The sequence below is a fragment of the Ovis canadensis genome, chromosome 1, assembly GCF_042477335.2.
Source record: "Ovis canadensis isolate MfBH-ARS-UI-01 breed Bighorn chromosome 1, ARS-UI_OviCan_v2, whole genome shotgun sequence".
Taxonomy (NCBI): domain Eukaryota; kingdom Metazoa; phylum Chordata; class Mammalia; order Artiodactyla; family Bovidae; genus Ovis; species Ovis canadensis.
In genome coordinates this window covers 192,367,900-192,395,459 of record NC_091245.1, presented here as the reverse complement: position 1 = coordinate 192,395,459, position 27,560 = coordinate 192,367,900, and the positions used below count along the sequence as shown (strand labels likewise).

General features: G+C 39.5%; 2 protein-coding genes and 1 long non-coding RNA gene across 13 annotated transcripts in view; 1 reads left to right on the top strand and 2 right to left on the bottom strand.

The window, feature by feature from the left end:
* Positions 1-10,375, bottom strand: part of UMPS (uridine monophosphate synthetase) — a 45,754-nt gene extending 35,379 nt beyond the window's left edge. The window contains exon 1 of the mRNA XM_069556114.1: positions 10,135-10,375. Coding sequence (XP_069412215.1) covers positions 10,135-10,290 — 156 coding nt within the window. The 5' untranslated portion in view covers positions 10,291-10,375. The remainder of the gene's footprint in view (positions 1-10,134) is intronic.
* Positions 10,376-10,379: 4 nt separating this feature from the next.
* LOC138421759 (uncharacterized) lies at positions 10,380-27,420 on the top strand. Its single transcript, XR_011249622.1, has 3 exons — positions 10,380-10,759; positions 10,915-11,284; positions 26,335-27,420. It is a non-coding gene; the product is annotated as an uncharacterized lncRNA (long non-coding RNA).
* KALRN (kalirin RhoGEF kinase) overlaps positions 16,695-27,560 on the bottom strand; it is a 695,559-nt gene continuing 684,693 nt past the window's right edge. For all 11 annotated transcript variants that reach the window (XM_069555992.1, XM_069555980.1, XM_069556000.1 and 8 more), the window contains 3 exons: positions 24,994-25,194; positions 19,290-19,428; positions 16,695-18,740 (listed from right to left, as the gene is read on the bottom strand). In XM_069555992.1, coding sequence (XP_069412093.1) covers positions 18,195-18,740; positions 19,290-19,428; positions 24,994-25,194 — 886 coding nt within the window. In that variant the 3' untranslated portion in view covers positions 16,695-18,194. The remainder of the gene's footprint in view (positions 18,741-19,289; positions 19,429-24,993; positions 25,195-27,560) is intronic.

Genomic DNA, 27,560 nt, shown 5'->3' with positions numbered 1-27,560 from the left:
GGGAAAGTCCCACACGCAGCGGGGCAACGAAACCAGTGGGCTGCACGCCTGGGGCCCGCGCTCCACAGGGAAACCGCTGCAACGAGAGGCCCGTGCAGCTCGGAGAGCAGCCCCCACTCGCCAAAACGAGAGAAAGCCCATGTATAGCAAGGAAGACGTGGTGCAGCCTAAAAATATACACAGTAAAAAAAAAAAGATTCAAAATCCATGGGACGCAGCAAAAGCAGTTCTAAGAGGGGAAGTTATAGCAATACCATCTTACCTCAGGAAACAAGAAAAATCTCAATTAAATGACCTAACTTTACACATAAAGCAAACTAGAGAAAGAAAAACAAACAAAACCCAAAGTTAGTAGAAAGAAATCATAAAGACCAGAGCAGAAATAAATGAAATAGAGATGAAGACAACAGTAGAAAAGACCAATGAAACTAAAGGCGGGTTGTTTGAAAAGGTAAACAAAATTGATACACCTTTAGCCAGATTCATCCAAGAAAAAGGGGAAAGGGCTCAAATCAACAAAATTAGAAAAGAAAAAGAAGTTACAGTGGACACCAAGGAAACACAAAACCACTCCCAAGAAAAAGAAATGCAACAAGACAATGGTTGTCTGAGGAGGCCTTACAAACAGCTGAGAAAAGAAGATAAGTGAAAGGCAAAGGAGAAAAGGGAAGATATGCCCATCTGAATGCAGACTTCCAAAGAACAGCAAGGAGAGAGAAGAAAGCCTTCTTAAGCGAAAAAAATGAAGATCAAGGCGTCTGGTCCCATCACTTCATGGCAAACAGATGGGGAAACAATGGAAACAGTGACAGACTTTCTTTTCTTGGGCTCCAAAGTCACTGTGGACAGTGACTGCAGTCATGAAATTAAAAGATGCTTGCTTCTTGGAAGAAAAGCTAGGACAAACCTAGACAGTGTATTAAAAAGCAGAGACATCACTTTACTGACAAAGGTCCATCTAGTCAAAGCTATGGTTTTCCCAGTAGTCATGTACAGATGTGAGAACTGGAGCATAAAGAAGGCTGAGCGCCGAAGAATTGATGCTTCTGAACTGTGGTGCTGGAAAAGACTCTTGAGAGTCTCTTGGACTGCAAGGAGACCCAACCAGTCCATCCTAAAGGAAATCAACCTTGAACATTCATTGGAAGGACTGATGCTGAAGCTAAAGCTCCAATACTCTGGCCACCTGATGCAAAGAGCCAACTCACTGGAGGAAACTCTGATGCTGGGAAAGACTGAGGGCAGGCGAAGGGGTGACAGAGGAGAACATGGCTGGATGGCATCATCGACTCAATGGACAAGAGTCTGAGGAAACTCCAGGAGTCAGTCAAGGGAAACCTGGCATGCTGCAGCCCATGGGGTTGCAAAGACTCGGACATGACTGAGCAACCGAACAACAAATAGCCAAAGTAACCACAAGTACAAAAAGCAATGATGGAAAAATCAGGCTCCCTGACCTCAGACTATACTACAAAACTGCAGTATGACACTGTCACAAAAATATGGATCAATGAAACAGGACACAAAATCCAGAAATAAACACACGCATTTATGGTAAATTAATCTTTGAGAAAGGAGGCAAGACTATATATGCAATGGAGAAAAGACAGTCTCTTCAATAAGTGGTCCTGGGCAAATTGGACAGCTATATGTAAAGCAATGCAATTGGCACACTCTTTAATATCATATACAAATATAAACTCAAAATGTATTAAAGACTTAAATGTAAGACTGGATACTATAAAACTCTTACAGGAAAACATATGCTCAACACTCTTTGACATACATTGCAGCAGTATCTTTTTCAATCCATTTCCTAAAGTAATGGAAATAAAATAAAACTTAAATAAATCTGACCTGATTAGACTCAGAAGTTTGTGCACAACAAAGGAAATAATAAACAAAATGAGAAGACAACCCACAGAACGGGAGACTATATTTGCAAACCATGAAACTGGCAAGGAATTAATCTCCGAAATTTACAAACACCTCATGCAACTCAGTATCAAAGAAACAAACAACTCAATCAAAATATGGGCAGAAGACCCAAACAGACATTTCTCCCAAGAAGAAATACTTATGGCCAAGAGGTATATAAAAAGATGCTCAACACCGCTAATTATTAGGGAAATGCAAATCAAAACTACAATGAGATATCACCTCACACCAGTCAGAACAGAATGGCTATCATCAAAAAGGTTACAAACAATAAATACTAGAGAGGGCTTGGAGAAAGGGAGCCCTCCCATGCTTTTGGTGGGAATGGATATTAGTACAGCCACTACAGAAAACTGTATGGACATTCCTTAAAAAACTAAAAATATATATAGCTATGACATTATCCAGCAATCCCACCCTTGAGCATAGATCCAGAAAAAACCATGGTTCAAAAGAATCCACGCACCCCAATATTCACTGCTGTGTTATTCACAATATCCAAGAAATGGGAGTAACCTAAGTGTCCACCAACAGATAAATGGATAAAGATGGGGTACATATATACAATGGGATATTAGCAATTAAAAAGAATGAAATATCGCCATTTGCAGTAATATGGATGGACCTGGAGATTATACCAAGTGAAGTAAGTTAGACAGAAAAAGACAAATCATATGACAGACCTTATATTCGGAATCTAAAAAAAAATTATACAAATGAACATATTTACAAAACACTCACAGACTACAAAACAAACATGATTATCAAAGGGAAAGATGAGGGGAGGGATAAACTGGGAGTCTGGAATATATACACACTGCTATATTTAAAACAGATAAGCAGCAAGAACCTACTGTATAGCACAGGCGACTCTGCTCAATATTCTATAATAACCTAAATAGGAGACGAATCTGAAAAAGAAGATACATGTGTACAGATATAACTGAATCACTTTGCTGTACACCTGAAACTAACAACACTGTTAATCAACTATGCTACCAATATAAAATAAAAACATTAAAAAAAAAAGAAAAAATGCCTGAAAGTTTTCTTAACTCAGGGATGGAAACAGACATCCAGAATTAGGAGTGTTTGAAAGAAGATGAACCCAAAAAAACCTGAATGTAATAAAAATGTCAAAAGTTGAAGACAAGGGGACAATCTTAAAAGTGGCAAGAGAAAAACAACTTGTTATACAAGAGAACAACCCCCCTACCCCATTAAGACTATTAGCAGATTTCTCAGCAAAAACTTTGCAGGCCAGAAGGAAGTGGCATGATATATTCAAAGTGCTCAAAGGAAAACACTTCCTACCAAGAATACCTAGACCAGATGGACTTAATAGAGAACATTCCATCCCAAAGCAATAGAATACACATTCTTTAAGTGTACCTGAAAGATTCTCAAGGATAGATCATATGTTAGACCACAAAACAATTCTCAAGGAATTTAAGACTGAAATCGTATCAAGTATCTTTCTGACCACAGTGGCATGAAATTGGAACTCAGTTACATGAAGAAAACAAGAAAAATCTCAAATATATAAAGATTATACAATATGCTATGGAACTACCAGTGGGTCAATGAAGAAATCAAAGGACATTAAAAAAAAAACAAAAACCCTTAAGTCAAATGAAAATTAAAAGGAAACATACAGAAGTCTATAAGATTCAGCAAAAGCAGTTTTAAGAGTAAAGTTTATAATGATACAGGCCCACCTCAAGAAACAAGAAAAATTTCAAATAAACAACCTAACTTTATGCCTAAACAAAGCAGAAAAAGAAGAACAAAAGAAGCCCCAAGTTAGCAGAAAGAAGGAAATAAAGATCACAGTGGAAATAAATGGAGACCAAAAAGAGAATTTAAATAAATGAACTAATAGCTGGTTCTTTAAAAAGATAACCAAAATTGATAAACCTTTAGCTAAAGTACCAGGAAAAAAAGAGAGCTCAAATCAATAAAATCAGAAATGAAAGAGCACACACACCTGATACCAAGGAAATAAAAGCCTCCTAAGAGGTTACTATGAGCAACTATAAATCAACAAATACCCTGGGAAATGGATCAGTTTCTAGAAACACAAGTCTCCAAGACTGAACCATAATTGGAAATAATGAATAAATAGGAGAAATAATAAGGAGAATTAATCAATAATAAACAGACAGACAACTCACAACAAACCAAAGTTTAAGACCCTATGCCTTCATTGCTGAATTTTACTATTCAAAAAAGATTTAATTCCTATCCTCCTCCAATTCTTCCAAAACATTAAAAAGATGAGAGAATGTCTCCAAACTCCTTTTACAAGGCCAGCATTACACTGATACCAAAACCAGACAAGGACACATACAGAAAAAGTACAGGTCAATATTGGTAATGAACTTAGATGTACAAACCGTCAACAAAATATTAGCAAACCAAACTCAATGCATAAAGAAGATAATAAGCTATGATCAAGTGGGATTTATCTCAGGGATACAAGGATGATTCAACACTACTAATCAATGAGATACATCACATTAACAAAATGAAGGGTAAAAATCATATGGTCATCTCAAGAGGTACAGAAAAAGCACTTGATAAAATTCAACCACCATTGATAAAGACTGGACAATGGGTGGAGATGGAATAATAAAGGCCATATGATAGGCCCACAGCTAGTCATACTCAACAGTGAAAAGCTGAAAGTTATTTCCTTAGGATCAGAAACATGACAAAGAGGAGAATCCTTGCCACTTTTACTCAACATAGTACTGGAAGCTCTAGTCAGAGCAATTAGGCAGGAAAAAAGAAATAAAAGGCAGAACTATTGGAAAGGAAGGAGTAACTAAGTGCTGGTGGTGGTTTAGTCACTAAGTCGATTCCGACTCTTGCCATCCCATGGACTGCAGCCTGCCATGCTCCTCTGTCCATGGGATTCTCCAAACAAGAACACTGGAGTGGGCTGTCATTTCCTTCTCCAAACTAAGTGGATGACATGATTTTATATTTAGAAAACCATAAAGACTTCACAAAAAAATTGTTAGAATAAACGAACACAGTAAAGTTGCAAGGTATAAAATCAATATACAAAAATCTGTTGTGTTTTTACAGACTAACAACAAACTATCAGAGAAATTAAGAAGACAATGCCATATACAACTGCCTCAAAAAGAACAAAGTACCTAAGAATAAATTTAACCAAGGAGGTGAAAGACCTGTACACTAAAAAGTATAAGACACTAATGAACAAAACTGAACATGACACAAATTAAGATATTCCATGCTTATATTTGGAAGAATTAATATTGTAAAAATGTCCACATTACCCAAAGCAATCTGCAGATTCAATGCAATCCCTATCAAAAATCCAATAGTATTTTTCACAGAAATACAACAAACAATCCTAAAATTTCTTTGGAACCATCAGTTCAGTTCAATCACTCAGTCGTGTCTGACTCTTTGTGACCCCATGAATCACAGCACGCCAGGCCTCTCTGTCCATCACCAACTCCTGGACTCATGTCCATCGAGTTGGTGATACCATCCAGCCATCTCATCCTCTTCTCCTCCCGCCCCCAATCCCTCCCAGCATCAAGATCTTTTCCAGTAAGTCAACTCTTTAGCATGAGGTAGCCGAAGTATTGGAGTTTCAGCTTCAGCATCAGTCCTTCCAATGAACACCCAGGACTGATCTCCTTTAGAATGGACTGGTTGGATCTCCTTGCAGTCCAAGGGACTCTCAAGAGTCTTCTCCAACACCACAGTTCAAAAGCATCAATTCTTCGGCGCTCAGCTTTCTTCACAGTCCAACTCTCACATCCATACATGACCACTGGAAAAGCCTTGACCAGACCGACCTTTGTTGGCAAAGTAATGTCTCTGCTTTTGAATATGCTGTCTAGGTGGGTCTTAACTTTCCTTCCAAGGAGTAAGCATCTTTTAATTTCATGGCTGCAATCACCATCTGCAGTGATTTTGGAGCCCCGAAAAATAAAGTCTGACACTGTTTTCACATCTATTTGCCATGAAGTGATGGGACCAGATGCCATGATCTTAGTTTTCTGAATGTTGAGCTTTAAGCCAACCTTTTCACTCCCCTCTTTCACTTTTATCAAGAGGCTTTTTAGTTCCTCTTCACTTTCTGCCACCCAAATAGCCAAAGCAACCTCGAGAAAGAAAAATAAAGGTGGAGACTTCATACTCCTTGATTTAAACTATATTAATAAAGCTATTGTGGTCAAAACTAATTGGCATAAAAACAAATAAACAGATCGACAGAACAGAATAGAGAGCCTAAAAATAAACCCAAGCACATATTTCAATTAACTTACGAGAAAGGAGCCAAGAATGCACAACGGGAAAGGACAGGCTCTTTAATAACACACTGTTGGTAAAACAGGACAGCAACACGCAAAAGAATGAAACTGGACCACTATAATACACCATACATAAAAATTAACTCAAAATGGATTAAATTTGAATGTAAGACCTGAAAACATAAAACTCCTAGAATAACACACAGCTGGTGTTACTCCCTGACATTACTCTTGGTGACATTTCTTTGGATCTCACTTCAAAGGCAAAGACAACAAAAGTAAAATTAAACAAATGGGACTATATCAAACTGAAGAGCTTCCACAGAACAAAGGGAGCCATCAGCAACACCCCCTCCCCCCACAAAAGTACCCTTCTGAACAGCAGAAGATATTTGAAAATTATATTTCTGAAAAGGGACTAGTATCTAAAATACATAAAGAATTCACAGAGCTCAATAAAAAATGATCTGATCAAAAAAATGAGCAGAGGATCTGAATAGACATTTTTTCCAACAAGACACACAAATAGCCCAGAAGCATATGAAAAGATGCTCAAAATCACTAATAATCAGGGAAATGCAAATCAAAACCACACTGAGATATCAAACGGCTATTATCAAAAGAGCAAGAAATAGTAAGTTTTGGTGAAGATGCAAAGGAAATGGAACCCTTCTGCATTTATGGTGGGAATGATAACTGGTGCAGCCACTGTGGAAAGTAATATGGAGGTTCCTCAAAAAGTTAAAAACAGAACTCCAATGTCATCCAGCAAGTCCACTTCTGGATATTTACCTAAGGGAAATGAAAACACTACCTTAAAAAGATATCTGCACCCCCACGTTCACTGGAGCATTATTTACAATAGCCAAGATGTGGAAACAACCTAAATTGCAAAACGACCATCAATGAACGAATGGATAAAGAGAATGTGGTATGTACACACACACAGTGGAATACCATTCAGCCAAGACAAAGGTAATACATCGCCACTGGCTCAACATTTAAGGGCATTAAGGGACTTCAAGGGCATGATGCTAAGCGAAATAGATGGAGAAAGGCAAATACCTCATGATCTTATTTATATGTGGAGTCTTATAAACACAAAGATAAATCATAGACATAAAGAACTGATTGGTGGCTGCCAGAGGCAGAGCAGGGGAGAGGCAAAATGGGTGAAGGAATTCAAAAGGTACAAACTTCCAATCATAAAATGAGTAAGTCATGGAAATGTATTATAATATGCAGCATAGTGATCATAGTTCATAATACTGCTTTGCATATTTGGAGGTTGCTGAGAGATCTTTAAAGTTCCCAGCACAGGAAAAAAAATTCAATTATGTTAACTACACTTACTGTGGCAATGATTATGCAATATACACAGTCATTACATACACCTGAAACAAATGTAGTGTTATCTGTCAATTATATCTCAATTTTTAAAAAATCAACAAAAGACTATATACCAAAGTGTTTTTGAAAGTTCTCATAAATACAGAGCCACTAGTTGATAATATCTTTTCCCACAAAAATCATCACATTGTAACACTACAATGCATACTCCCACCCAACACCATCTTATTTTAAGAAAAGTGAAGAATTACTAAGTGACCTATATCCGAGGTGTTCAAATTTTTTTGTTTCTGTATTTCTAAAGATTTGAAAAATTTATGAATATTTTTAAGCGGCAAAAAATGTAACTTCTGGAGTACTGAAAAAAATCAACATATTATCCTAGAACTGTTACATCATTCTTTTAAGTGAACACAATAAGATCCAAATGCCATATTGATTTGATAAGCAACATCTGCTTAAAAAAAAAAAAAAAAAGAGAGAGAGACTTCCCTACTGGTCCAGTGGCTAAGACTCTGCATTCCCAATGTGCGGGAAGTGGGATGGGGGTGGGGACTAGATCCCACATAAGGCAACTAAAGATCCTGGATATCACTATTAAGACTTCAGGGAGCCAGAAACAAAACAAACTACAACATGAAAATGCTTAACTATGAAACCTGGAAAAATTTACACTTTCTTGAACTTATATTCTCATTTCATTATCTCCAGAGAATTTTATTCCAATGCAATATACATTTATGCTTGAAAAACTTCTACTGATCATTCTATGATACTTCTCCAAAACAAAAATGTATGTAAACTGAAATTTTAAATTGTTTAAATTTTAAAAATTTCCCATGACTGTAAGTCTCTAAATGTTAAAACTTCTATGTTATTACAATTATGATCATAAAATGAATTAAAACATAATCTGCAAATTTGATAGAAGCATAAAACATTATTTTGAAAATGCACTGCTTAGTGACAGGAATAGTAGTACCTGACCCTGGCAATTAATTTATGTATCTAGTATAACTGACTATTACTACTAGGAAGTCAGAGTTCAGTGCAAGTTCTATTGCATCTTAGGGGTGCAAATAATAAGAAATCCTATTTACATACATAAGCAGACATGAAAGAGTTCTGTTATAGCCAGAACTCTCAGTGTTTTGAGCTCCTTCTGTGTTAACTATCCAAAATAACACACACATACACACAAACCTCAACATCTAGTATCGAAAAATAATTTTTGGTCATCTGTAAACTGATGACTTCTTCAAAAATAAACCAATTTTTCAAAATAAGATCCCTAATCATTCACTTTCTCAGCACTGATGAGATGCACCATAGCAAGATTCTGGATGGCAAGAACATTCTAACCCACTTCAACTAGTGCTTCAGTCCTTTTTGTAATAACCTCAGAGTGGGGTTCACAAGGGGTGAACAGAAACCCTTAGTGGTGGAGAAAGCTTTACACATGTCTTCCAGACAGAACTTCTGTGACAACGCCAAGGTTCTACATCTTCACTGTTCAATGAGGTAGCCACTAGTCACATGTGACCAAATTTAAAAATTCCCGGGACTTCCCTGGTGGCCCAGTGGTTAAGAATGCGCCTGCCAATGCACGGGACAGGAGTTCAACGCCTGGTCCGGGAAGATCATACATGCCCCAGAGCAACTAAGCCCATGTGCCACAACTACTGAGGTCAGAGTGCTTAGAGCCTGAGCTCCACAGGAGAATCCGCAGCAGCGAGAAGCCCAGGCACAGAACAGTCCCCGGTGACCACAACTAGAGAAAGACCACGGGCAGCAACGAAGACCTAACGCAACCAAACAACAACAACAACAACCCATAATGGTGAATACTCGCAAGCGGCAAGGAATTTAAACAGCACATTTAGACCCTTCTACTTACACTGTGGTCGGCAGCTTGTGAGGAAAGCATAATCTCCCATCTTGCCTCAGATGTACTCAATCAGTCAATCAGATTACCCATTTAAACAAAATTCCAGGTGATTCATATACACTCAGAGTTTGAGAAGCATTGTGCTAGAAATCTCTTAACTTCTACACAGCTTTTCCCTTTTATTCACCAAAGAACTGCCTCCATGAAATGTCCACCCTCTGGCCTTAGTTCTTGCTCCTGGCCACAAAGTCCAAAATCGAATCCCCTTTTCCTAGCAAAAGCCTTTCCAAGTATTTAAGCAGCTACAAAATTCTTCCCTCACCCACCATTTCCTCCCCGTCCCATTTTCACGAAGTTGAATACGCAGAACTCCTCCAACTACTTCTGTGAGAGCCAAGGCCCCAAACTGGGTTCCTTGACTCGGCTGCAAAGCACGTGTCAAAGCCAAGCGAGTCTACGAGCAGGCTGCCCTCTAGATCCTAAAGAGCCGAACAGTTCCTGGTCTCTGGGTTTCGCAAACCAACTCCCCCAAGCCGAAGCAGGGTCGGCCTTCCTGCTTGGCTCTTTTGATCTCACCCAGAGCCCAACATCTGTCACCCCACTCCTCCTGGTCCCCATTCACGCCACGAAACCCTCTCCTTTCCTTTCCCCGGTAGGTACCTGACTCAGAATACGTGGTCGAGACACGATGCCCCGCAGATCTATGTACACAGGGGAAGAGAGCCCACTCTTCAGCACGAAGTTCCCAAACTTAAAAGCCTGCACGTCGTACAGACCCGTTACCAAAGACCCCAAAGGGGCATCAGCCGCCGCCATCGTCCCGCTCTTCCAGTTCACTCCAAACTCCAAACCTCGCTTGCCGCGGCGCCCGATGACGCCACCTGAGAAGTCCCGCCTCTTCCGGCCCTTTTTCCGGCGGCTGGGCGGGGTAGCTGGCTGCGCGCGGCTCCGGGTCCCAAGTAACGAGGAAGATGAATTTACACTTTAGTATCAAGGTTATCCAGGAGGAATATCATGCCAGCCAGTCTGAAAATCTAAGCATATTTTGTATTCACAAATCAGTTCCTTAGAGGAAATTCCCATTATGGGTAGATGGCAATACTTTAAAGATACCGTTAAAATCGTAAGGCTCATAATTGTTACTCATCAAATTGATTCTGACTCATTTGAAGAACTGACTTATTGGAAAAGCTGCTGATGCTGGGAAGGATTGAAGGCGGGAGAAGGGGATGACAGAGGATGAGATGGTTGGATGGCATCAGCGACTCGATGGACATGAGTTTGAGTAAGCTCTGGGAGCTGGTGATGGACAGGGAGGCCTGGCGTGCTGCAGTCCATGGGGTTGCAAAGAGTCGGACACGACTGAGCGACTGAACTGAATTGAAATTGATTCTTATTTCTGTTTAATTTTCTTTATGTATGTCTGTGTTTTTTGTGAAGACAAGATGACCAGCCAGCGTGAAGGAGCCCATGCTTTTGACAGTTCTCGTTTCAAAGAAATGCAATAAAATCTTGATGAAATAGAAACCAAACTTTAAGATATTTTTATTCTTGTTTGCAAAATAAGCTAATCATAATACTTCAATCCCTAATACATATCAACCTAAAGAATAAAATGGCCAGTTACTGTACCAGCAAAATGAGTTTTACTTGGGAATGGCAGAGGAATTGCATTATCGGCATGGAAACTGTGGCAAACCATAAGCAATCCTGGAGAAGAAAGGAGAGGAATGCAACTTTATGAAGATGCCCCAGAAGTTGGGAGGGTTTGCTTTGAAGGAAAGTTCTTTGGAGTAAATCAAGAGTTCAGGTTGGTGACAGTTTCTTGTGGGCTGACAGTTTCTTGGTTGCTTTTCATTGGCTGCATTGTTGCTGAGCAAGGAAAAAAACCTTCCATCCCCATGCTAAGGAAGTTAAGTAAACCTCTTCTTACCCAGGGATGTAAAAGAAGGTGCACAGGGTGGTATGTGCTTGTGTGTGCGACAGAGCTCCTCCGTCAGGGCTTCCTCCCTCCACTTTAAATGAGATTTTTCCTTTACAGTATTAATTTTAACATACACTAGTTAATTGACAATATACTATGAATTAGTTTCATTTGCATTTGGGTGGCACACACAGGCTCTTTCAAAGCCTCATTACGTCTGCACATTACGTCTCCAGACTCCTGGAGTCCACAATATATTGTGTAAACTTGTGAGATCCATCCCATAGGGCCTAACAATTTTCTAACAAAGTTGCCAAATGAAACACCAGAATGAAGTTAACAACACACACTGAGGCTTATTTGGCATTTTTAGATAGAGAAATGCCTTAGAGTATTTCTTCAGGCTATAAAATTGTTCTTTTCTTTCCAAAATGCTGGGCAAAATGTGTTTTAATAAAAGCGCAATATTTTCATCTTGTCAAAGGCTTTCATATATTTGGAGGAAGAACAAAAAAAAATTACTCTTTTCTTTTACCGGACATTTTAATTCGAAAGAAAACAAAAGACCACCAGAAATAATCTTTAATATAGTATATTTATAGGAATGCATAACTTGAGATGTACATTTTGAAGCTTCATCCATAACTTAGAACATTTACTGTAATGATAATAACAAGACAGCAAGTCATCACTTTACAACATTACACATGAGTGCTTTTGACTTACAAATAAAATATTTACAACCTACCTTTACAAAACGACATTGTGTGCATACAAAATGAACAACTGCAGAAAACTTTAAAAATAATGAAACAACCAAAAACCCAGAAGATACACTTAAGGCAGACCAGCAAGACACTGAAATAATTAAGGCTGTGGAATTCTTCTGCACCTTGAAAATATAGAGCTATTTATCAATACTGTGGAGTGATTTTAAATCAATTGTTACAAGCCTGATGGAAGTATGTACTTATATGTATATGTGTAATGGTCCCTATGGGGAAACCTGTCCACTTATGGATAAGGCCTTTTATCTGAATGGCCAGAGAAGCCCACCCCCAGACTCGCAAAAGACTTGGTAGGGAGGAATCACTCAAAACCAAGAGGTGCCAATAAGATTTGCAAACCAACTGTCACATATTCAAATATAAAGATTCTTCTGACTCCAGGCAAACAATAACCTCAATGATGGTCCCATTATGTTTCAAGCTTTGTTCGTGTGGCTTTGTAGCTTCAAAAGATAGCAAATAAATCCCTAGTGAGTAGACTCTAACTCTACCCATCAGCCCTAATGGTTTTGAATGGTCCTAAATGGTTTTCAACTAGAAAACTGATCCACCTGGGCTGTCTTCAAATGGATAGATTTCTGCATATGAGCAATAACATATACATACATATTATACACTATATACATGTACAGATGTACATATATCCATATTTTCCAACAGTTTGCATTCTGATCACTACTGTTCTCTGACTAGGATCTCGTTCTGAAGAACACGTTTAGTTTTTTCACAGTCTTCACATTTGTCCTAACTACTATTTTTACTTACTCACCTTCCCCATAGAGTAGGCCAAAGTCTGGCAGAAACAGAAGTAAAAGCACCGGGGTCAAAAAAAATCAATCATAGAGATGACATATATGGCTTAAGTTAGTAAGAGAAGATGTATGTTTTGTTACCTTCAAATTCATAACCACAGTCTTTGAGATCATAGTAACAGTCCCCATAATACTCCAAGATGTGGCTTCATTTCTTGACGGAAGTCGGGCATTGATGTAACTCTTACACTAGCTATTCCTCAGCTAGTAAATTCATTTGCACTCTTCCATTTCTTCAGCCATCCTCACTAGCCAAAATAACAGTTAGCTGAATAAGCAGTTAATCTTGTTCATCTGAATAAAAACAGAATCTGACCACAATTTAGAATCTCCCAGCAAATAGGCTAACAGGAAACACAATAGCCCATGAGTATTAATTTCAATCTTTTCATAAATGTCCCTTAAAGATGAAAATTTGTCTTAGAGTAATTGTTTTTTCCTCTCCTCTAACTTCTACGTGTATTGAAAATGAGGAAGAAATGTCTTTCATAGAAAATATGGCCTGTGTTCTACTATTTTTGTATATATTTCTCACATGAATAATATTCTCTATTAAAGATATCTAATGCTATGGACAAATTTCAGCTGTTTTTAACCCTCTAGAATTAATGAAACAAAGAACCTTTTAGTTTTTAGAAAGTGTATATTAACATAGTAATTCCCCTTTTCTTAGTAGAGAATGGGTAAATCTTATCTCTTCTAACCCCACCTTGAGTTTAGTTATTCATTTCCAAATGATCCCTAGATTTTAAATAGTTAAGAAAACTGTAATGCTAATAAACCCACTGAAAGCTCACGTACTGTGGTCGCCTAACCCAGACTCCACAGAGATGCTACACGGGAGGGAAATACATAAGCCCCACATTTCTCAAAACTGAACAAGCATGTGGTGAGTTTGCACTTTTTCCCTACTATGAAGACCCTTATGTTTGAAATATTTCCTCCTCTATCAGATTTATGGGACAAAGTTTTAAGATACAGAAATAACCAGCATCTAGTGTATAACACATCTGCCCCTTCGTAGTCTCACAAATCTCAATGTCCATGCTCTTCCACAAGGCAAGTAAAAAAGTAACAACTGTCTCACCAGCACTAAATCATGGAGACTGTGGAAAAACAAATATGCCACTTCCAGGACATCTAATTATCTTAAAACAGAGAAAAAGATCAAAGTTTTCCCTCCAAAAACTAACAGTTCATTTCTACACCTGTGCATTTAATTTGCCTCTTACTATAGAAACCTGTGAGATTCTAAAGAAATGAGTTGTGATATCAGAAAACATTTTATTCTCATCTCTGTCCTCTCAGTGAGGAAAGTGGCTGTTTGGACTTTTCTCTGTCAATTTTTTCTAGAGCATATAGCTTGAGAAGAGAGTCGTGGTTGCTTTGGAGGGCATCTTACTCTGTGCTTCTGCCATAAGACATACTCAAGAAAACAGTTTATTGACAAACACTTCATCAGCTCTCCTAACCTTTTTCTGTAAATAAGCTTTTAAATGATTGAAATTATAGGCTAAGATCAAATAACATTCAGACAAAGAGCACCTAGTACTTCCAATTAAAATCAATTTACAGAATTTAATCTCATAAGTTTGTAAATGGTATCTAAAGACATGAATATTGAAATCTTGGAATGTTCAAAGTTACCATCAATAAAATTCTTAGCACTGGCAGTGTGTAGCACTTTTTAAAAAATCAAAGTATTTTCTAGACATCCCAACTAAGGTATTTTCCCCACATTCCTATGAGATTAATTCCTCCCTCCTTCCCCCAACTCCCATTTTCACAATGGGGATATTTGGGGCAGAAAAAAAACAAAGACTTTCTGTAAGAAAGGACGAATCAGGAACAGCTGAGGCTGAAACTCAAGAATTCCTGGGCTCACCCTATGTTCAGATGGTTTCATTTAAAATATTTTAAAGAAAAAATGCTGCAATATCAGTCAGTCTAAATACAATGAACTTCTTTATCTCCCATCCTCCCCTCTGAAAGGCACTACTATTTATAAAGACTTGTGAACCACAAAGCGGTGCAGCCAGCTTTTCCTCTGCTTCCTCTGTTCCCCCCAAGAGTGTTTATGGCTGTGAGAGACCTGAAGGACACCTCCAACGTTACAATTTTTTTTCTTAAACATTTTCTCACATTCAGCTGTACGTGGATATAAATCTGTTTAATTTGAAACCAATGTAAAAGGTGTAGTAAATTACTATGTATACCTTTAAAAACTTATTGTGGGTTGTCCCTGATCTTTTCCTTCTTTCTGCATCCCATCCTTATAAAACAAAAAAACCCCCAAAACCCTATACAATGGATATAAGCCAAGCAAGAAACTTGTGACTTTAACCAATATTTATTTTTCCCATTTCAACTGGAAGTTCATTCTTACTGATTCCTAGTTAAGTTTTGATTGCAAAAATTACCATAATTAGAGGGGACTATTTTCTCATCTCTCCCCTCTTCTCTACCACAAAGTAATAAATCTCTCTGCCAAAATAGGTACAAGAAAGTGGTTCCTAATCCTTCATCCCTCACCACAGTTGCCCACAGAGCAACTAGAGTATATTTCCCAGCCCCATCTTCTGGGATTCCTTGTTATTTCCAACTTGCTAAAGAGAATTCCTAAACCAGGAACACAATCAACTTATTCTCATTGGGAAGGACCAGGAGCTTTGAAGATAGGATGTCTCCCTGTTAGCTTTCTTCAGTTATCAAACCATATAAAATATATACCCTTTCTCTTGGGGCCTCTATTAAATTCATTCTATTCTAATGATTGTACTTTGGCTCCAGTTAACAGAATCATCCTTGCCTTCCATTTGGCCCATCCCAGCTCTGATGTGAAAGCTGTTATAACTGCTTTGGCTCTAACACTCTTGCCCTCCCAACAGCACAGTGTCATTAATGCTCTCCTGTGCAGTCTGGACACCATTATCCTCCTCAAGCAAAAACTCAGCTTGTTTCCTACATGGTCATAAAAACTCATAAAGATTCAGCAGGGGGCTTTTTAGTTATCGTCCACAGTGGATGGAACATAACTTGCCAAGCCATACTGTACAGATATTCGTAATCCTCAGTGCCTGTATTTATCCCATGATGAGCCCAAGGGACCAGGCTTTCTTCTTTTATGTTGTGTCTTATAACAAAGACATGTTTACTAAAAGAGTTTTTAGTAAACTTGTTTTAAATTTCAAAATATTGTATCATATAGTATTGGTATAGAACTATGGGTTTAAATGAAGAATATGAAGGGTTAGAGAGCTCTGAGAAAGTAGCCTTGGTGGCCCAGGGCCATTCGAAAACTAGGAAACAAATACAGTCAGAATCAGTTTCCACTTATTTGGTTAATCCTGAAAATACATAAGTGCTATCTAGTCTTATTGCTTGTACTTTTTACTAATTTATTAGTCTATAATCTTAGATGGGATGAGGTGGAACACAGATGAAGAAGTTGACTTTGAAGTCAATGGAAAAGAATGATGAGTATTTTTAATTCTACATTTCCACTGCAGGAATAAGTATTTTATATACTTATTCAGGCTTATATATACTTGTTCAGGCTTAGTTTCCATCATTCTTCATTAAGATAGGTTTATAGTTCTATTTATCCTTCATAAACTCTCTGCTTGCACTTCTGTGGGGCATGATTTTAATTTTCTCAGGCTTTTTATAAGAGAGAAGCAATGCCATTAAACCTGATTTGAGCAAACACTTAAGTTATATTTTTTAAAATAGCATTTGCATAAGAGTAATTTAAAAAACACATTCTAGGAAACAAAGGATGGCTCATGTACAAAACACAAAAACAAATCTCCCAAAAACCGAGGAAAAAGAAAGAAAGAAAGAGACCATGAAATGCCCAGGTTTAATTTTTTTTTTCCACCAGTGGAAAAAAAGGCAGTTCATAACCATCTTGTGTGGAGAATATATACCAGAAAGCAGTGTCGGCCTCAAAATGCAATTAGTCCTTTTAGTCCAGGGAAATATTGGTGGCTGAGCAGTGATAGATATTGCAAGTGCAGTTAAAACTCAATGCTCTGTTAGGATGACGTATCAGATTTTATTCCATGGCTTCAAAAAGGACTTGGGACCAGGCCTTTGAAAGGCCTATATGGCTGCTTCCTTTTGGTAAGCACCCCTTCATTTCTACAAGGGGTTAGAAATAAAGCAGGCTAACTTTCTGAGGTCTGCATTCTACAGCTGCAGAAGACATCAGAAAGTGTTGTTACGTTGTTCACAGGAACTGCAGGAAAGGTTTCTGTTTGCACTTTTGCATGAACCTGTTTTATTCGTTACCTATTTCAAATGAAGTGTAGACATAAAAAATAGCCCCACAACTCATGCTGTATTTGGACTTATTCCCTGGCAGGCTTTCCTGCCAGATGAACTCTGAGCTGCCAGTGAATCTGGGGATAGCATTTCATAAACAGAACCTAGGTTAGTCAAATACCTGTGACCAAGAGAAAAATCTTCTCACTCACAGATTGCAAAAGGGTAACATTGCTTTCTCTTAATGCACAGGTTCTGGTAAAAGAGTTCTATACAAGATTTATAAAATGTTCTAAAAAAAAACCAAAGCTGTCATCTAATTGTGCTTAGTCAAAACAATGTAATGCTTCGGTACATAAATTACTGTCTTAACTGGAGCACTCAAAGTTACTTAAGGTTGATTTCATATATATCTCTATATTATAAAACTCTGGAAGTTGAATGCGATATATTTTTACTGTATGTGTACATGTATCCTATTAAGAAACTATATGTGAGTCATCTAAACCAGTACAGTTGACATACATGACATCTCTGTTAAACAGAACTTCTTGCTTAAAATTTCAGCAAAGGCAGGAACCTTTATACTTTCTTCAGTGAACTTATGTTTTGCCAAGTTAACCACTCATTTTGGAACACAGTTAAAATTTCATAACAGCTATTCCTGTTATCTCTGCCTCTCTTCTGAATACATTTCATAACTCTGTATATCTGTATCTCTTCTGAATGACCTTCTAGAAAGTCCCTGGATTTAGGATGATTTCACTGCTGCTCAGACCTTGACAAACCAATGAGGAGGTTTAAGAGGTACATCTCTCAATCCAGAGAACCACATGGAGTGAATGATGGACAGAATTATTTACAGACACATTCAGTCTTGCTTTGGTTCACACTGCACTTCCATGTGAAACCACGAGGGCTGGGAGATGGCTACGTGCCTTGGTTTAGCCGATTGACAATGTAGCTCTTGACGTTGGGAATGGGGCGCACATCATTCTGATGCTTGCGGCGCTCGATGAAGCACGCCAAGCGGGAGGTGTCCAAGGGGATCTTGGAGTAGCTGCCATTGTGGGGCTGCAGCCACGGATGCTGCAGGCAGGTGGCTGCCGTGGGCCGCCTCCGAAAGTCTTCCTGTAGGATCACATTGATGAAATCTCTGGCAGCATTGCTCACACCGCAGAAGTACTCGTGGGGGAAGCTGAAGTCCACCCTGCACACATTGATACACGTCTCCTCCTTGCTCTCATCCAAGAAGGGGGAGACCCCACTCAGCATGACGTATGTCAAAACCCCAATGCTCCAGATGTCGGTGCCCAGGGATACAGGGATGCCCTGGATCACTTCTGGGGCAGCAAACTCGGGGTTCCCCAGCAGGTGGTGGATATGGAAGTGACCTGAGATCTGGACAGCGTCCTCCAAGTCAATGAGCTTCACTCGAGGCACTGGAATCCGTAGGTCAATGAGCAGGTTTTCAGGCTGCAGAGATCCAAGGAGGTGGGGAGGAAAGAAGGCAAGTTCAGCTCTGTTTTGACTACCTGTAGGACTCCAGCCACTCCAACATGGTTCTGCTATTCTTTGATAAAGCCTATAGTGTGCGGGATGTTCCCTATGCTTCAAACTGAGCTAGACTCTGAGGCTGGATGGTATTTCAGAGAAGTTGGTTGACACAGAAAATCCTGTCTTTTTAACTAGCCCTTCTGCACTGAAAGAGTAAATTATTTATTTGAGGGGAACAGGGGCTTCTTTTAGAAAAAGACAGGAACATTTAGTGATTCCTTTTATAAAGTCAGACAAAGTGGTTAAAGCCTACCTACCTTCTCTTAGCCCAGATATTATGTGACTCTGATGTGTTCTCATTAATTCAATAATAACACACACATTGTGTGACAACCCATTTTGTGTTTAATATTCATAGGGATTCTAATGCAAGAAAATAAAATAAAATGAGAATTTATATTCCTCAAGGGCAATGACTGGCAGGTTGAACTTAACCATTTCTCTGCTAGGGTTGCTATTCCTTATTACCTTTATGTCCAAATGTGCAACTCTGCAGTTATGAAGGTACTGCAGGGCTTCCATGATGTCTCGAATGTAGAAAGCTACTTTTTCTTCCATCAGCTCATCATGATTCATAAGGTAGTCCAAGAGTCGGCCATCGTCCATCCTGAAAAAAGGGAAAAAAAGGCAAATATGTTTGCAAAAGGAAATATGTTTGCAAATATGTTTGCAAAAAGAAATATGTTTGCAAAGAAAACAAAAAAATAGCACACACAGAAATCTGTAAGATTGCTAATATTTCTCCTATTCCCTATTATAAATGAAAATCAGTGTTGCAAGACGTGCATTTTAGTTAGAGTCCAAAGTTAGTACAATGTTCAGAACTTATATTAAAAAGATAGATAAATAGATATGGAGGAGATAGAAAGAGATAGAAATAGATGGATAGATAAGAGAGAGATGCATGCTTCAGGGAAAAAATCTGTATACTCTTAAGACACATTGTGAATGCCTGCTAAGTCGCTTCAGTTGTGTCCAACTCTGCAATGCTATGGACTGTAGCCCGGCAGACTCTGTCCGTTGAAATTTCTCACAAGGAAAGTCTGACATGCCTTTAAGAGAGGTTAGATTGCAAAATAGAGAAAGGAAGGAGACAGAGAGAGATCTTGCAACTATCTGAGTAACTGGAATCTGATGGCTTCAAGGAGCCTCCAGAGAAGGCGATGGCACCCAACTCCAGTACTCTTGCCTGGAAAATCCCATGGATGGAGGAGCCTGGTAGGCTGCAGTCCATGGGGTCGGTAGGAGTCAGACATGACTGAAGCGACTTAGCAGCAGCAGCAAGGAGCCTCACATGTGTTTTGCAAATTGCTTTTCCTTTGTCAGCTTTTAGTTGGGGAAAAGTAGCAAGTAGGCAAAATTTGACCTTGACATTCACAATCCCTTCTTGAATCCTACTCTTCCTGGGCAACTATCCAACTTCAAAAACTATGCCTGAGAGCCTGGTACGAGGAGCCAGCCAAACCTAGACTTGAATCCTGGTTCTGCTACACACAGGCTGGGGACTTGGAACAAGTCATTTAAACTCTCTGTTTTGCTTTCCTCATCTTTAAAGTGAGAGTAACAACAACAATACAAATCCCTATTTCATCTATGAGGACTGTTGATGGATCAAGTGAGACACTGAGGCATTAAAGCATAACTGGTAGCAATAGCAAGTGTGCGACAAATGGCAACTATCTTCAGGTACCCTGTGCCCTCTTTAGCAGGGAGTGACCAGATGTCAGGCGGCTGTCCTCTAATGTGCACTGGGCCATTGAGGATCACTGGGAAAGGCCCAGGCAGAGGAGCCTGAGCCAGAATCCGAAGCTACTTTTGAGCACAGCTGACATCCTCCCGCCAAGTTTCCATTCTCTTCTCTAGCTTGTTCCTTCCCACCAGCTTGTTTTCTTTTCCTGCTTGCTTGACAGGCTCAAAGGCCTAAATCACAGTTGAAAGCTGTAAATGGAGGTGCTTCTCTGAACACAGGTACATGTGGAGCCACACACCGTACTGGTCTCCAGTATAAATGTCTGTCTTCTCTCCAGGCCCAGGGCCTCATCACACCAATCAGACATTTCTATGAGGGATCCATACTTCCGAAAAGACTGTCCTCTTGGGCCTCTGTAAGATTTCTCTAAACTACAGGGCATGATCTCTGCTCTTAGCTTGGGGAAGGAGTGGGAAAGATGTGACCTTATTGCTCTTTTCTGGGACCCAGTATGTAGCCCCAAGCACACAGGGATACATCCTGGAATGAGTGGAAGCTCTTGAAGGTCTGGAATGAGAGGAAGTCTGGAATGAGAGGAAGGTTTTGAAAGTAAGATTCTACCCTGCAAGGACTTTCTTGGGGGTAGACTGGGGATGCTATATCAATAGATGAGAGGAGCAATGCCACGTCCAGGGAGCGGCGGCTGTGCAGGGGCAGGAGGGCCAAGAGGAGCTACTCCACGTTCAAGGTCGGGAGGGGCAGCCCTGAGGAGATACCCCTCGTCCAAGGTAAGGAGCAGGGCTGTGCTTTTCTGGAGCAGCCGTGAAGAGATACCCCAGGACCAATGTAATTTGCGAGAGGGCATCAGAGCGCAGACACACTGAAACCATAATCACAGAAAACTAGCCAATCTGATCACACAGACCACAGCCTTGTCTAACTCAATGAAACTAAGCTACACTGTGTGGGGCCACCCAGGACAGGCAGGTCACGGTGGAAAGATCTGACAGAATGTGGTCCACTGGAGAAGGGAATGGCAAACCACTTCAGTATTCTTGCCTTGAGAACTCCATGAACAGTATGAAAAGGCAAAATGATAGGATGCTGAAAGAGGAACTCCCCAGGTCGGTAGGTGCCCAATATGCTACAGGAGATCAGCGGAGAAAGAACTCCAGAAAGAATGAAGGGATGGGGCCAAAGCAGAAACAACACACAGTTGTGGATATGACTGGTGATAGAAGCAAGGTATGATGCTGTAAAGAGCAATATTGTATAGGAACCTGGAATGTTAGGTCCATGAATCAAGGCAAATTGGAAGTGGTAAAACAGGAGATGGCAAGAGTGAACGTCAAAATTCTAGGAATCAGTGAACTAAAATGGACTGGAATGGGTGAATTTAACTCAGATGACCATTATATCTACTACTGCCAGCAGGAATCCCTCAGAAGAAATGGAGTAGCCATCATGGTCAACAAAAGAGTCCGAAATGCAGTACTTGGATGCAATCTCAAAAACGACAGAATGATCTCTGTTCGTTTCCAAAGCAAACCATTCAATATCACAGTAATCCAAGTCTATGCCCCAACCAGTAACACTGAAGAAGCTGAAGTTGAACGGTTCTATGAAGACCTACAAGACCTTTTAGAACTAACACCCAAAAAAGATGTCCTTTTCATTATAGGGGACTGGAATGCAAAAGTAGGAAGTCAAGACACACCTGGAATAATAGGCAAATTTGGCCTTGGGTGCAGAATGAAGCAGGGCAAAGGCTAATAGAGTTTTGCCAAGAGAACGCACTGGTCATAGCAAACACCCTCTTCCAACAACACAAGAGAATACTCTATACATGGACATCACCAGATGGTCAACACAAAAATCAGATTGATTATATTCTTTGCAGCCAAAGATGGAGAAGCTCTATACAGTCAGCAAAAACAAGACCGGTAGCTAACTGTGGCTCGGATCATGAACTCCTTATTGCCAAATTCAGACTTAAATTGAAGAAAGTAGGGAAAACCACTAGACCATTCAGGTATGACCTAAATCAAATCCCTTATGATTATACAGTGGAAGTGAGAAATAGATTTAAGGGATCTGATAGATAGAGTGCCTGATGAACTATGGAATGAGGTTCATGACACTGTACAGGAGACAGGGATCAAGACCATCCCCAAGAAAAAGAAATGCAAAAAAGCAAAATGGCTGTCTGGGGAGGCCTTACAAATAGCTGTGAAAAGAAGAGAAGCGAAAAGCAAAGGAGAAAAGGAAAGATATAAGCATCTGAATGCAGAGTTCCAAAGAATAGCAAGAAGAGATAAGAAAGCCTTCCTCAGCGATCAATCAAAGAAATAGAGGAAAAAAACAGAATGGAAAAGACTAGAGATCTCTTCAAGAAAATTAGAGATACCAAGGGAACATTTCATGCAAAGATGGGCTCGATAAAGGACAGAAATGGTCTGGACCTAACAGAAGCAGAAGATATTAAGAAGAGGTGGCAAGAATACACAGAAGAACTATACAAAAAAGATCTTCACGATAATCATGATAGTGTGATCACTCATCTAGAGCCAGATATCCTGGAATGTGAAGTCAAGTGGGCCTTAGAAAGCATCACTATGAACAAAGCTAGTGGAGGGGATGGCATTCCAGTTGAGCTATTTCAAACCCTGAAAGATGATGCTGTGAAAGTGCTGCACTCAATATGTCAGCACATTTGGAAAACTCAGCAGTGGCCACAGGACTGGAAAAGGGCAGTTTTCATTCTAATCCCAAAGAAAGGCAATGCCAAAGAATGCTCAAACTACCACACAACTGTACTCATCTCACACGCTAGTAGAGTAATACTCAAAATTCTCCAAACCAGGCTTCAGCAGTACGTGAACTATGAACTTCCTAATGTTCGAGCTGTTTTTAGAAAAGGCAGAGGAACCAGAGATCAAATTGCCAACATCTGCTGGATCATGGAAAAAGCAAGAGAGTTCCAGAAAAACATCTATTTCTGCTATATTGACTATGCCAAAGCCTTTAACTGTGTGGATTACAATAAACTGTGGAAAATTCTGAAAGAGATGGGAATACCAGACCACCTGACCTGTCTCTTGAGAAACCTATATGCAGGTCAGGAAGCAACAGAACTGGACATGGAACAACAGACTGGTTCCAAACAGGAAAAGGAGTACATCAAGGCTGTATATTGTCACCCTGCTTATTTAACTTCTACGCAGAGTACATCATGAGAAATGCTGGGCTAGAAGAAGCACAGACTAGAATCAAGATTGCCAGGAGAAATATCAATAACCTCAGATATGTAGATGACACCACCCTTATGTCAGAAAGTGAAGAGGAAGTAAAGAGCCTCTTGATGAAAGTGAAAGAGGAGAGTGAAAAAGTTGGCTTAAAGCTCAACATTCCAAAAACTAAGATCATGGCATCTGGTCCCATCACTTCATGGCAAATAGATGGGGAAACAGTGGAAACAGTGTCAGCCTTTATTTTTCTGGGCTCCAAAATCACTGCAGATGGTGACTGCAGCCATGAAATTAAAAGACGCTTACTCCTTGGAAGGAAAGTTATGACCAACCTAGACAGCATATTCAAAAGCAGAGACATTACCTTGCCAACAAAGGTCCGTCTGGTCAAGGCTATGGTTTTTCCAGTAGCCATGTATGGATGTGAGAGTTGGACTGTGAAGAAAGCTGAGCACCGAATTGATGCTTTTGAACTGTGGTGTTGGAGAAGACTCTTGAGAGTCCCTTGGACTGCAAGGAGATCCAACCAGTCCATTCTAAAGGAGATTAGTCCTGGGTGTTCATTGGATGGACTGATGCTAAAGCTGAAACTCCAATACTTTGGCCACCTCACGCGAAGAGTTGACTCATTGGAAAAGACTCTGATGCTGGGAGGGATTGGGGGCAGGAGGAGAAGGGGACGACAGAGGATGAGATGGCTGGATGTCATCACCGACTCGATGGACATGAGTTTGAGTAAACCCCGGGAGTTGGTGATGGACAGGGAGGCCTGGCGTGCTGCGATTCGTGGGGTCGCAAAGAGTCGGACACGACTGAGCGACTGAACTGAACTGAACTGATAGCAGTAGACAGACGCACAAACTCTTCTCTTTCATTTCAATTTCACCCCTGTCAATGAGCCCCTTGCCAATAAGCTTTTCCTAAACTCCTGCCCAGCCCAAGAGCCCATAAGAGATAGAAGATGAAAACTGGAGTGAGACAGATGTGGGTTCAAGTCCCAGCTTCTCCATTTTCTAGTTTTAAGGAGCTACTTTTAATGAACTTCCTTATCTCTGATTTTCTGATCTATAAAATGGGAATCACATTTTTATACAATGGAGGGGAGAGTGCATGTTACATACAACATTTTGTAAGCTAGAGGCATTGTATGAAATGTAACTGCCATTTACATTGTGAGCAAGAAAATAAGCCAAACAGCTGGGGACTGCGTTCAAGAGATGATACTGGTACTTACAGTTCCAAAATGAGGATGTAGGAAGTGGGGGACTCATAGGTGTCATGGAGAGTGATGTACTGGGGGTGCTGCAGGTGCTGAAGCAGGGCAGCCTCATGGGCAGCCTGCTCCTTTTTCTTCATTTTTTTGCTAACAAATTTCACAGCGACATCTTTGCGAGTAGCTTTGTGAATGCACTTCTTTACTATGGAGAACCGGCCTCTGGAAAACAAAAGGGAGAAAGTGTTTTGCCAAGATTCCTCAATCAACTAGGTATCATTTTATTCAAGGATGCGAGAAGTTTTATCTGAAGTGGTTAGACTGTAACATTTTATTATTATAGAAATCTACTTTTTTTTGCATTTTTTAACTATAACATTATCATTCAGAATTGTTAACTATAATATTATCTTTCCTTTCTTAGCATTTGAGGGTTCTCCAAGATGCAAAAAACTAAATAATATTTTTAGTCAATGAACATCAACTACAAGTTCAGTTTCCTGAACAGAATATATTTCTATAAAATACAACAGTGAGAATATGAAAGAAGGAGGAATTCTGCTCTACGATAATTTCAAAACATTTTCTAAAGAGGCAATTTTTTTCATCTTATTTTATATTTCTTATCCTTTTTACAGAAAATTTCCTATATATACAAAAGTAGAGAGAAGAGTGTAACAGATCTTCTATGTACCCAGCAGCCGGTATCAACAATTGTCAACACTTTGCCAAACTTTCATCTCTTATTTACCTATCTCCTGCCCATTTTTTTTGTTTTGTTTTGTTTTTCTGGAGTGTTTTAGGTGCATGCTATTTCTCACATAAATATTAAGTTTGCATCTCTAGTTTGACAAGGACATTTAAAAATGTATCACCACCACTCCATGGAAGGTAGTAAGAAAGTAATACAGAAGGAGAAACTGGTTGGCAATGGAAGGAGAGAGAGGGAGGGTTGAAGAGGTGACAAGGCAGCAACATTCAGAATCTGTCCGTGAGGGGCCCTAACCCAAGAGTAGGGGAGTGAGAAGTCCTAGGGCAGTCCACTCATCTAGCGGAAATGAATGCATCAGATATCATGGCCACCACTAAGACTGTCCAGTTGACTCCTTAACCTGGCTCTATGTTCACTAAGCAACTTCCTGATAATAACTTTTTTCACTATAAATTTTCCCCAAAGAAAAGAAGGCCCTAAGTAACAAAGCAAGTATTTGACAAATATTAATTGAATGCCTATTACACGCCAGACATCAATCTTGGCATAGTGAACAAGTATTTGGCCAAACTGGCAGTTCTGTTTTACATTATCAAGTAATAAGTTGCCATCCTGGGTTTTAACAGCACTCTCTCGTTTGCTTCCTATAGGTCACTCCTTCCAGAGGACTTTAAATGCAGGAAAACAACTGATTGCTGAGGAGAGATCTGGATTGGTGGTTATGTCACAGTATTGCTACCTTAATTTTTAAAATATATTTTGTGTTTATCAATGTTATGCATCCTTATGGTTTAAAAAGTCATTAGCTTTAGCAAAGTTTGTCATCAAAAGCAGTAATGTCTCATTCTCCATTCATCACCATTTTTCTTCCCACAAAGGCAGTTTAATATATTTTGCTGATTTTTCAGATATTTTCTTCTATGGCACTAAGTATAGTATGTTTTGTATGACTACTTCTTGATTTTTCAATTTTAATTATTATCTGTTGACATCCCACTATGGAAGATGAGATTTTAGCCTCTTTCCTTCCTTTGTCTCTACTACATAACCACTTTTCCTATTCCCTGTCCTTCCAAGAGAATTATATTATAATCAATATTCAGTTTTTCCATTATTGCAACTATGTGAAGTGCTGGTCACAGTTGAACCTCTAGTAAAATAAGACAATTTTTCACGTTTGTAGTAAAATGCATTCTTTAATAATTTCTAAAAAAAAAAAATTCTGACAAAGAGTGCAAGGGAAATAAGTTGTTTGATATTCACATATCTAAAATATGCTTATTCTACACTTATAATTGATTGTTAGGTTGCTGCTGCTGCTGCTAAGTTGCTTCAGTCATGTCTGACTCTGTGCGACCCCATAGATGGCAGCCCACCATGCTCCGCCGTCCCTGGGATTCTCCAGGCAAGAACACTGGAGTGGGTTGCCATTTCCTTCTCCAAGGCATGAAAGTGAAAAGTGAAAGTGAAGTCACTGAGTTGTGTCCAACTCTCAGTGACCCCATGGACTGCAGCCCACCAGGCTCCTCCGTCCATGGGATTTTCCAGGCAAGAGTACTGGAATGGGGTGGTTAGGTTAGCTGGGTATAATTCTATGTTGAAAAAAATTTGAAGGAGTTATTCTGTTGCCTTTTAACTTCTAGTGTGAATGATGATGTTAACTGTTAAGGCCCATAGCATTATTATTCCTAACCCTTTGCATATGATTCTTATAAAAATATTTAATTGTCTTTTCACTGAGATTTCTCTTACTTTCTTTAGCTCAAAGACCTTTTCTATAGTTTTGCTGGCCAGAAATATTGGATTCCATCAGAATTTTAGCCTCTGCATCATCATATACTTCCACACGAATACCCTTGGGGGTAAAGAGTAAAAG